The 12,231-nt window shown below is 50.4% G+C and overlaps 1 protein-coding gene across 8 annotated transcripts in view; it reads left to right on the forward strand.

Annotated features, from left to right (window-relative positions):
* Positions 1-12,231, forward strand: part of AGAP1 (ArfGAP with GTPase domain, ankyrin repeat and PH domain 1) — a 413,197-nt gene that overhangs the window by 344,006 nt on the left and 56,960 nt on the right. For 5 of the 8 annotated variants that reach the window (XM_036318654.1, XM_036318655.1, XM_036318650.1 and 2 more), the window contains one exon: positions 3,291-3,368. The exons of the other annotated variants lie outside the window; for them this stretch is intronic. In XM_036318654.1, coding sequence (XP_036174547.1) covers positions 3,291-3,368 — 78 coding nt within the window. The remainder of the gene's footprint in view (positions 1-3,290; positions 3,369-12,231) is intronic. 8 annotated transcript variants of the gene reach the window in all.

Consider the following 12,231-nt stretch of genomic DNA (forward strand, 5'->3'; position numbering starts at 1 on the left):
AGCTCCAGCGGAAGGAGACCAGAGGTGACATTAGTGTAAGCCCTGGTCTCCTGGTGCGGCGCGGGAGGAAGAGTTGAGAATAAAACCCTGCTCGTTGGAGCGTGCCAGCAGACTAAGGACTCTTTTTAGTCCATTTATTAAGCGCTGGTCGGAAGAGTCTCGTCTTGGAGATCTGTCTGTGAGTAGTCCTCAGGCACTCCCCTGCTGTAAGGAGGAAAACAATATTTTGCTTAGAGAAACAAAATAGAAATTCTCCTTTAAAATAAAATTTTAATTCACTCGTGATCATCGCATGAGCTCTCAGGAAAAGCTGTTGCTTCCACCAAATTCGGCCACGTGCAATAATTGCGAGACGTTAACGCTAAGTGATTCCAGCAACTCCTGCTCAGCACAGCCGTGATTTGCGAGTTTTCCTCGCCCTGTCTCCTCTGAGAAGGCCGTGACTGGGAGCAATTACGAGGAGGTGAGCGATCGCGCCACTCCTCATTCCGTCCACCAGACACCGACGTCGTGCAGAGAGGGCCTGTGACCTGGCCTTTCACCAGCCTTTCTCCTTCAGAACGTCGCTCTCGCTCAGGCTGGACGGCCGGTGAGAGGCTCTGCTGCCTTTGCCCAATAACAGGTGAAATTCTGGTTTTAAAATAATAGTTTTTGTGAAAAACAAATAATATTAGTGACAAAAGTCAAAATAAGTCAGCCTACATTTAAATGGAAGAAACTATATTCCTGTAATTTTTTTTCCCCCCCAAAAAAAAGAATTTCTTAAAACAAAGATTACCCAGAAAATGTAGTTTTTTGAGCTCGTCTACGTGAAGTCCTCGAGAATCACTGCCTATTTCAGAGACCTGAGAGCCAGGGGGACCCCCGCACGTGGCTCAGGTGTGTGGTGGCCAGGCGGGACCGTATCCAGCCAGCAGCCTCAGGTTGAGCACTCCCGAGTCCCTTTGGAGCGATGCCTCCGTTTCCCTTAGAGGTGAATCCGGGCAGCCGCGTCGCACACAGCCTGAGGTTTTATCGATGATCATACGATTGTATTTTCGTGTTGAAGCTTCTAACCCAGTGGACTTGGAGCAATCAGTGCCCCGGGAGACGAATGCTCGTATCAGGACCTTGGCATCAGCCAGGAAAAGTCCATTTGTTTTAGGAGAAGAAAAAGGCATGACATTCTGCACATTAAAATTGATTATTTCATCAATAGGTTAATAGAAAACCAGGCTGCCAGTTCACTTCCTGCTTATACTTCCATACAGTAATAGGAGACCAGGGCATGAAAAATGCAAGGCATAGCGAGGGCCAGAGAGGGTTTTCCATGGCGCTTCCCCCTCCTGCGCCCTGACCACACTGTGCCTATTTATATGTAAATGTTGCCGGCAGAGGCTAGTTTTCCATGAGGAGCAGGGCTCTCTGACTGCTACTTTCTGGAACTTGTGAATTATGGGCCAAGATGCCAGGACTTCAGCTATTGAAATAATTAAGGGCACAGCAAAAGTGTCCGTTACCCTGAGGAACCTGGTAATCCTCCGCTGAACGTCTCTAAAGGAAACATTTGAAAACTGGCTAGTTCGGTTCCTTGTAGGCATGACGTGTGTACTGGTGGGTACCTGAAGGCCCTTTCCCAGGTGTGCTGTTCCCTGGGACGGGTACCTTATCGATGCCTTGAGGATGTAAGATGAGGGACACGTCTCCACCCATGAAAAAATTAAATTTAGACCCATACACTGTAGACGCCTACTCGTTTTGAGATTGCATTTATTATTATTTCTTGTTTGGAAGCAACCAAGTCATTCTTAGGTGTTTAGTTAAAATTTAACTGTTTCTCTTTAAATCAGGTGACAAGTAAATGACAGCTAGTTCTTTTTCTCACCATTATATAAAATTTGCTTCTGAATACACAGAACTGTGCTGCTTCAGAATTGCATCTGCTTCCTTCAATGTCCACATTTTGTGCATGTATTTTCTGTCATCACTCCAAAGAAACCCAATACGCACCCAGGCACTGGGGGTTCGCTTCCGCAGCAGAACTGGTCCCGGAGACCTAGTCCTCCCCCAGGTCATTGAACTGGGCACACCGGAGCCTACACCACACTCTTTGAGGTAAACCCCACCGCAGGCAGGAGCAGCCAACCCGTCCTAAGTGAGGAGCGGGTGGGCGTGAGAGAGCTGTCCCCTGCCCAGTGCAGGCCTCGTTTCTGTGCTGTGAGCGTCAAGACTCCTGTGCAAATGCAGGCACCTGCCTCCGCAGGTGTGCACGGTCATCCAAAGAGCCTCATGGGAGGGCTGGCCAGTTTCTCTTCCCGGCTGCGGACATGGAGAGAGGCAGGTGGTCTGGTTAGGGTCCTTCACGGGTCTCACGTCCTGATTCCGGGGGGCGGTGCAGGGGGTGAGGCTGATGAACTGAGACTGTCTCCCCAGAGGAGCATCGGGACCCCTCACCCCAACCAGTCACTGCACAGTGTCAGGTGTGGGGTCCGCCCGTGTTAGATTGGTTCTGCCTTTGACTTCCCAACCCAGGGTTCCTCCGTGGGTCACTTGCTCCTCTCTGGGTAACTTGGTCTTTGCTTTTTCTTTCTGATGCTTCCTCCAGTGAGCTGAGCGCTTAAGGAGGCACGTGTGCTCTTGGGGGTCCTGGGAGCTCCATCCAGAGCCCCCGGCGGCCCCGTAAGAAGGGCCTCCACCCTTCAGCAGCAGCCAGGTGGCAGCAGGGTTTTGCTGACATGATAACTGTCCAGATCCGAATGTGCTCATATGTCTGGTCGGGGAGGCGGGGGGGGGGGGTGGGGGGCTTCATCTTTTATCAGCTGAGTGTTAAGACCTCTGTCCGCAGCACACACAGGAACTGCCCATCACCAGGAGCTCTAGTTTGACATGCTGCCAGGTTTTGCCAAATCAGAGGGCTCATGGCTACTGCCATCATAGCTCCTTCGAAAGATGCCACCAGTCCCCAAGGAAAAGGCCAGCTTGGCACGGTTGGAAGTAGCCACGTGTAAAACCAGGGTGCCTGGCCTCCTTGCCTGGGCGTCTGTTTGATTCTGTGCAAACCTGATGACACTGGCAGGCATGCCTCTGTCCTGCCCAGGTTCCCTGTGCTACAGGCTGGCAGTGGGGGGTGGGGGTGGGGTGGGGGGGAGGGACCAGCGGGGACCCACCAGCACCCACCGCCCCTCCGGGAACAGATGGACGTGATGTCACGTGCTACTTTGACATTTCTTTTCTCCCCTTTTCATTTGATTTCTTCTCCTTTTTGTTTTCTGTCTTTCTCCCCCTCTCCCCTTTCTGCTCTCTGGATGCAGCCAAACGCAAAGCATGGAAACTAAACCGTGTTGGTAGCCTGCGAAATATATACAGCAGCAGCAGCACCAACACTGAAGGTAACGCCAGCGCCCACCCTTCCGCCAGCGCCCACCCTCCCACCCCCCCCCCCCCCCCCCCCCCAGACATGGAAATGCAGCCCGAAGCCGCATGCACCCTTATTGTGTTTGCAGACTCATTCCTGTGGTTTTTCCATCTTTTTGTTTGTGTGTTTTATTTTACCATTCATGTTCCTTTCAGCTTACTTAAATCCTGACCTTTCCCTTCAGTCATAGAGTGGTGATGTTTAAATTACTTCAGAAACCTATTTCCTCCTCTTTTTTCTTTTGCTTTATACATGTGGGCACTCAACGTAATATTTCCCAAGTTATTACAGTTTTTAAAAGTGTTAGTATCAGGTGTAATGATCTGTAGCCAAACACAATAGTGCGCCGTGACATTTAAGCAACAGTCTTAATTTGTTTTGTGGACGCATTCTCTGTAATGCTCCGCGCAGCTCTGATCCGGAGGCCCGGCCCGGGTCATTTGCATGGGCTGCTATTGCTTGTAAATTCGGTATATTGTTGTGTTTCTAAAGGTCGTCCGGTGCCAAAGTTCACAAATTGACTTGCGTTGCTTTTTTCCGCGAAGACAGCCGTCATTGCTTTTGTATAATAGCAGATTGAATTTCCCTCCCCACCTTCATTTGAACAACACAATTATAAATTGCCTTTTTTTATGATTACAAATGTCAGGGGTCAGAATTATTCTGATGCCAAGCAAGGGACCCCCTCCACCCTCAGCCCAAGCCCTCGCGCAGGGGGCCGGCGTACATTATGTGCGATGCAAAGCAGGTCACAATCCAGCGATCTCGGTATAATAGGGGGACATTTTTTTTCACTTAAGTGCGAGCCAAATGGGTCAAGTAATCGCGAGCCGGCGCCCTCACACTAATTGACTTATTTGGGGATGATTATAACTGTAATATTTTTCTTAATGTCACTGTTTTCTGGGCTGTTGATTTTAGCGATTGCCAGGCGGTGGCATTAAATCTCTTGTAAATTTTAAATTGCACGGTATTTCTGTAAACAAGTCCCCCTCTTCACATCCCAGTCATTAACCTCTGCTGATTTATATCGCTGCCCTTCTTTTCCTCCTTTCACAATTGCTCCGGTCTCGCCGCTGAAAGCCCTGCTCTCGGCCAGGAAAAAACAATGAATCTGGAAAACAAAACTACATCTTCCTGATGCCTTGTTAAAGACCTATTTTTTAATCATAATTTTTTTTTCATCCCTCAAGGGGGAATTGCCATCCGATAAGGTAGCCATGGAGCTTGCCCCCCGTGGTATCTTCTTTCAAAGCATTCGTTCAAGAAAGAGAAAACGAGAGAGAAATAATAGCATTTTAGCAACAGTCCCAACACCTACAGGACCAAGTATCTTCTTTTGTGCTATTTTAAAGGGTATTAAAATGCTCGTTCACTATTTTTTATTGTTAGTTTTTCAGCTGAAGGTACAAATCATTTCTCTTCACTGTGTCCTTATCAGATATGTTTTCTTTTGTATGTGTATGCATTTTCCACAACAAATTGGCTTATTGGCTCTCGGCCTTCAAAAATGAGTCATGACATTCGGTTTCACATGTAGTTGTATATAAAATTGGGGGGCAGGGAGGAGGCAGACACTCCCCCTGAGACTGCTGATGGGGCCCCTGGAGACACTGGTGGGCTGAAGTTCATGACAGGTGTGACGATTCGCAGAAGTGGGAACTTCTCAGCCTTGATCGATCAGGTAACCCACCCCTCTGCCTGCCCAAAGCCATGGGTGGGAAGGTACCGTGACACGTGCCTCTCTCTAAAATCTATAAATACCAAGTAACACTGCAAACTCAGAGGCTCCAAGGCAGCCCTAGGCCTATTGGAGGAAATAATGCCCCAGAGCCAGGCCTCCCTCACATTGTCTCCTCGTATCTGCTCAGTGTGCAGTTACATTTATGAACCTTCAGTTAAGCGACACGATCATTCTTCATTTAGTTTGAGTTTCTTTTAAGATTAATATCTGCACGCACACTGTCTCATTTCATACGGCCTTTAATAGTATGTTATGGAACTCATATAATTGCATAAAATAAATTATCAAAGGGCCTCTCTGATTGCCAGTCTCTGGATGTATGTCATCACATATTCTGTCTATAAAATGATTCTCTCTGGACATTCACATCCTGCGATTCTGACTGTTACTGTAACCCGAGGCCTCGAGTGTTGCACCAAATGGACCCCTCCCCAGATGGAGTATTTTTTAAAGTGGTCCACCCAGTACCCAGAAACACCAGTGGCTGCAGAGTGTCACTAAGAGCCAGGCCCTGTCCAAGGAGCCTGTCCACTGGTCGGCGTTGTCCTCGGTGCAGCCAGTGGGCAGGGGGGTGGGGGGGTCCTCATCCCCCTTTCCAGACGGGGGAGTTCAGCTCAGATCCTACGGGAGTGGCCTGGGGATGGGCAGGACCGAGACTGGAACCTGGTGGTCCCGATCCGAAGCTCTTTTTCTCTTATGACCACTCTGTTCTGGCCCTGGGACTACCTGTTGTTTATCTCCACAGTCCCCTGCCCACAGGTGTTGTGTTGTTCTGGGAAGTGGGGCGTTGGCAGGTCACTCGACTTTCTGCAGAACAAGCAGTAGGTTCCGGAGGCAGGACATGTGCCCAGATCACCACCTTCAGGACCCAGACCCCACGCTGCGTGTGTGGATGTCAAGCGTGGGTTCGAGCAAGTGATACCCAACTAATTAGGGAAACACACATACGAGCATAGAAAACAAACAGATATATTCTCTTTTGCTCTTTTTCTGTTCATTCGGGCTGATTATCCCTGATACCAATATGGAAACATAATTTGTATATATTACAGTGCACTAATTCTTAAATCTTTGTGACTTGGTAAAAATTCAGCTGTGAAATCTTTGTTCCTTCCATGAGATGCAACTCTGACATTTCCATCTCGGGAGCCCATGACGCGGGGCGGAAGGCACATCTATGGTGGGGTTTCCCAGTGCTTAGTCGCCTCCCGAGACCAGCATCAGAAATGCCCGCATCCGTGGTAAACGCTTTTCTATGAAAGAACCAAGAGAACTGGGCCGAAGGGTGGACGTTGTGCAGAAGGAGCCGTGGGAGGGAGGCCTGTGGGAGGGTGGTGAGCACACTGCCCCCACCCCGCGTGGCTGCGGGGCCACCGGCAGGCGGAAGAGCAGCGCTGCGAGTTGGGTGAGCAGATGGACTCTCTGCTCACAGAGGAAAGCATCTTCAGTGCGTGTCAGGCGTAAATGGGTTCAGGAAAGATGCACTGGGAACAGGGGCATCTCTTGGGGTGTCACGCCACCCACATTATAGTTGACACCTACACCCAAGTGTCCCCATTCGGCCCAGTCCAGGGAGGTCCGTTTCTGTGGAGCTGGGACTTGCCCCAGAGACAGGCCTTTGAAATCTCTGTTTTGGGTGCCTCCCTGCCACCGCCACAGAGATGGCCTGGGGTCCCCGGACACTGTGTCCCAAACAGGCCTTGCCATGGAGAGTCGATTCTTTGGAGAACAGCTGTGGCGGGCACGGCTGCGGGCTTCATGCCAAGTCAGTGCCCACACCTCTTCCCCCACTGGGTAGCCAAGACGTGCCTGTTCACCTGAGCAAAGGTGCCCAGGCCTTTAAGAAGGCAGCTACCGGTGACAGCCCGCCCACTGCCCAGTGCTCCAGTCACAGCTCGGAGACCTCACTCGCTCAGGTTGAGTTCCACAAATCCCAGCCGTGCTCACGCGCTCACGCCTGAGTGGAAAGCCCACTGGGGCCTGGGCTCCTCTCCCGACTGGACGCTGGGTCTGAGCAGGTGGAGAGGGGAAGGGCTGGCAGGCAGAGATCCGATGCAGAGCGAGGGAAGGTGTGTCCCAAAGGGCCCAGGTGCCCTGGGCTTCGTGGAGAATGAAGCTGCCTTTGACGCAGGGCTCAGCACGGGCTCCACGGCTGTGACACCTGGCAGGAGCCGTTTCCCAGCATCCTGCCCACTGACTCTCCAGGTACCCCTGTGCATCCTCCACGTTTACAAAAGGAGAAAACAAGGCAGGGAGACGGGCAGTCAGGGGCCCCAGGAAAACACGTGAGGATCAGGCCAGGCCAGGCACGGGGGTCAGAGCCGCCACCCGAACCCGGCCGTGGGCTCAGCAGCGAGCATGGAGCACGTTTAGGCTTGAGCACCTTTGGGGCTGAGACACCAGGCAGACAGCAGCTCTTGCCGAGTGGGGGTGACCGTCGAGCTGTCCTTCTGCGGAACTGCCTGCAGGGTGTGAGCCCAGCCCCCACCCAGGTGTCCCAGCCGCCTTCCCAAGGCCGCGCCTGCCTGTTGGGCTGCCTTCCACAACCCGACAGGGTTCCTCTTCACTCACTCATTTCATTCTTTCAGACTGTGGTTCTTAAGAAATTTGGCAAACCTTGTGCTTGTGAGTGGCCTTGTGGTTTCGAGCCCAGACCCCTAAGACAGGCGGTCTTGGTCCAGTTCTCACATCACCATCTCTTCACCTTGAAGCGCACTCTCTGTACCTTGGTTTCCCCATCTGTAAACTAGGGAGATGACGCCTGCAGCAGAGGTTGTGATGACAGGTCTGGAGTCACTCTCCAGAGGCATGTAACACAGCGCCTCCTGCTGGCCACTAGTAGTACTTACCTCATGCCAGGAGTGCCACAAATTCCTGTCACTCAAACATTTGAGCATCATTTACGTAACAGAAGCAAATTCAACACAAAATGTCCTAAAGTAGTAAGAGGGGGATTTAAAAGTGAGCTCTTTCCCCCCGGACTTTTAAATCTATCCTTCCCAGCTCCATTTACTGTCCTGAACAGAATCGTCAGAGTGGACATTGGCTCTGGACTAACACAGGCCTGGATCGATCCCAGCTCTGCATTTGGGTGGTTACTGGGTCTCACCTTCCCCCGCCCGGGGTCCTTTCTCTAAAAAGGAGACACTGAAACCTACCTGGAAGCGTAACTGAAGAAGCTGAGTTGAGCCGGCAGAGCCCCTGCCAGAACTGGCACAGGTGACAGTGACCACGGAGGCCCTTGCAAAATCGTTATAAAGACCTGATTGATAGGAAAACAACTCCAAGAGCACAGCGTATCTGTGGCCATGTTTTAAGCCTGGTGGGTGTGTCCGTCCAGGGCAGAACTGGCCAAGGCAAGCCCTGGTCCATGTGAACAGCAAGGATCAAGACCTCATGCAGACAAAGTCAGACTTGGGAAACCCTGTCATGAGAAATGACTCCAGAGTTGACTTTTGGGGGAAGAAGTAAGTTTGCTTGTTTACCCAGCCCTCGACTTTTAACACCTTTCGTACCGCTCACGAGCTTTCTCGTGTTTCACGCGCCATCTGTTACGGACCTTAGATGTCAACACACTGTCTTGTCCACATCGAATGAAGCGATCTCATTGGTGGAAACCGTGCCGGTCAGTCTACGAAAAACTATATAATTGCACGAACCCATAAAGCATTGCAGTTACATTGTATTTTGGTCATTCGAATAGTCTTCGTCTTCAAGTTCCTGGCGCTTTTAGAAAATGTTTTACGCAGTACCATACGTTAAAAAAGTACTAGGAACTTTAATTGTTTAATTGTTTTTGTAAATAAAAATGTTATAATTATTGAAAAACAACACCTAAAGTGCATTATGATCTGTAGTTATGATTGTTTAAATAACGTGCAGTTTGCCTAAAAACGTGCCGTCCCTGGCGTTATGCCTTAGAGATTTCTATGCGGTACGAAATGTGTTAAGAGGATGATATTGATCCTCGGAGCTCGGAGCAGCACCTGGGGCGGATGGACTCCTGCAGGGCCACGTCTGATTCCCACGCTGGGCTCTGAGCAGAAGACGAAGCCCTAGGCCTCGCAGCATGCCGAGCCCACGCCTGCCTCTGAAAAGTGACGGATGGGAGCTGGAGTGAGCACAGATACAGAGCCCTGCTCCGTGACTGGATAGAGTAAGGCAGGTGCCTCTAGCAGATCTCCCTAACCCGAAAGCCTGGCCCTGACACCTCTGACTTCCACATCCTGAATGTTCTCAGTGGGCACCCGATAACTTATTTTTTCAGGAGGTTTGTTTTAGGCATCCTCCTTCATGGAGGAAAGGTGTGGCACCCAACCGTTCTGGAAGCCAAATCGAATAGGATGGAGTTTCTTGCCGCCTGGTGCCCAGGCTGCTGCCCCCGCTCTTCCCCTGTGTTAGGGAGAGACAAGCCTCCTTTGTGTTTCCGGAGAGTCTTCCTGTGATGACATTTGCAGCAGACGTTCCTAACTTCGTGGCCTGCCTCTGGGGACTGACATTCATCCTGCTCTTGTCCTACATGAAGCACAGCGTGAACCCTCTGCTGGACTCAGGCTCAGCAGACCCAGCTACCAAAGCCACAGCTTGCAGAAGTATGTAACCGAGAGCCATGAACTGCATGTCTTCATAATGGCCAGAAAATGTATCTTTTTCTGTTTGTGTAAAGTAAATAACTCCTCAAGTGGGAGGAGGGAGTGTTTTTATATTGTGTTGTTGGGTGTGTGTTTTTTCTTCACAATCTTGAACCATATTCTTCAGGTTTCCTTCACGTTTATCTTTTCCTACAAAAATGAAAGGAAAATTGAACATGAATAAAACCTGACTTTTTACATTATGGTGGATTCCGGCTGACATCGTAAATGCGTGTGGTTTTCATCATCACTGAGTAAAATATCTAAACCACATGCCTATGTATTACATGCTTTGAAAGAAGAAATACTGAAGTATTTTACAAAATGTATGGCTAAAAAAATTAGCATAAAAGCCCGGGGCTGTGGATGTAGCCCCGTGTAATCTCATAGGGCCTACATTATTGTGCTAGACCTAGCAGATACCTTCCATCTCAGTGGTGGTGGTTACCTGGAGAATTGGGTTAAGAAGGATTCTGCGGCTGCATCAGGCTCCCTGGGATCAGGTCTGAATGTCTTTCCCAGCCAAAGAAAGTGAGGAAAACACACCTTCATCATCCCAGCCCACCTGGGGCTTCTGGCAGATAAGCTGGTGTGAAGAGGGCAGGGTGGCCTGTTCGCAGGGCCCAGCTAGGGGATGGCAGGAGAACCAAGTGTGTGCAGAAGAGCGGACCCCAAAGGTGGGAGCCCTCAAGGACGTGAAGGAAATGTTGACATGGAGATGCGGGCAGAAACTGGGAGAAACCCATTGCTAACCCTCACTTGTTAATGAGAACAAAACAACCTCGCCTTGCTGTTAACATGTCCATCCGGGCACTGGCGTGTCTCCTAAAACAGGTGCCCTGATTCTGTGACAACAGAGGGCGGCTCTTCCCCTGCGGCTCGGCTGCCATATCCTGAGATCATTTCTAAATGGTGACCCCAGAAGCCTCTGGGAGTCTGGCGCCTGTCGGCCACCTCTGCCGTGGACTCGCCCATCCTCTACGCTGAATGCAGTCCTGTCACACGGTTTAGGTGACGCATTTTCATCCTGTGTTCAATCTTACATATGTCAGGAAGAACACTTAGCCGTGTGGGTAGAAATGGGCGTCAGCGTTTGGGTCCCCGGTGTGTAGGGAGCCTGGGACTGGGATCAGGGAAGCCCTTGGACAGCGGGCCTCTGCAGGCACACCGAGTCCTAAATTCAGAAGAGACCAGACGCAGTGTCACTGCACACGTCACGCCTGCCTCTCGCCAACGCTGGTGAGCCATCCTGCACCAGTTTGGCACAAGGTCTGGATCCTCGTGGCCTTGGCTAAAGCACCAGGCAGTCCTCCTCTTCCCTGAAGACAGGCGGAGGCATCTGTCTGTCTCTTCTCTGCTCTCACCGCTCCCCCAAAATGCATCCTTGTCAGGCGCCTCCTGTTGAAAACAACTTCCAAATGTGGAACAGTTGCAGCTGCTTTGAGCCCTTTAACCCTTTGCAAGGATTCCGCAAAAATAATTGATGACTGATTGGCCCATTAACCTTTAAAAAAAAAAAAAGTTTGACAGCCTGGCCTCGTGTAATGAGGAGGGCTTCCTTGTGAAACCAGGCTGATGGCTGAGTTGCTTGCCCCTGAAGAGGCGAAATTAGCCCCACGGGGCCTCGTCTGCATAGAAACTGGACGCAATTAGTGTAATATCCGGTATTATTAATGTCGTTGGGAATAATTGGGAAGGTTGGTTTCGACAGGTTCATGGTGCTAAAATACTATTATAGTGGACCTTTCCACAGCTAACCGTTAAACACGGAAAACTGTTTAAATCCCTGTGAGCCCAATCACAAAACTTTATTAAACAGCCAGGCCCTGGAATGTCACGCTGGGAAACAGCACGCTTCTTTCTTTCTGGCCACGGGGGTGGTGGGACTTTGATTTTTCACCATGGGGGGGTCCGGGGCTGGAATTCCTTGGATCCCCGCATGTCTGTCCAACTAAGAAACACGCTTTTCACGTGGGTGTCATCAGGAATTTCTACAACCGGGATTCCATTGAACGGAATGAATTAAATACAAGCCGCCGGAATTGTCACTAAGAGTGGGTTTGTATTAGTGAGATGAAACCACTCGAAATGAGACATGACAATGTACGTCCTCGCCGTCCGAGCACTCATTCTTCACGTTGGGAGTGAGGGCAAAAGAGAAGAGAAATGCTGGTCTGTCTTCCTGACTGATTGGCCTCAAGCTGCCAATTCTTGTTTTCCTCGTTTTTCACCCAGTTGCTGATCACTGAAATAGTGTCGCAGAGCCGCTTCCTAAAAATGTGTTGGGACCCCTCTGGCCCATCGGTGATTTGAACAGCCTGTCCAGCCGATAATCGTTCTTCTTTGAACATGTTAATTGCTGTCTCTACAGAAGAAGGTATTTGGGTCCCAGGATCTCCTACTATTTACCTGAGTGTTGTGGTCACTGCAGTGGTACGGACGTGCTGGCGAGGATTAGCCTA

The sequence above is a fragment of the Myotis myotis genome, unplaced genomic scaffold (assembly GCF_014108235.1).
Source record: "Myotis myotis isolate mMyoMyo1 unplaced genomic scaffold, mMyoMyo1.p scaffold_m19_p_8, whole genome shotgun sequence".
Lineage (NCBI taxonomy): Eukaryota > Metazoa > Chordata > Mammalia > Chiroptera > Vespertilionidae > Myotis > Myotis myotis.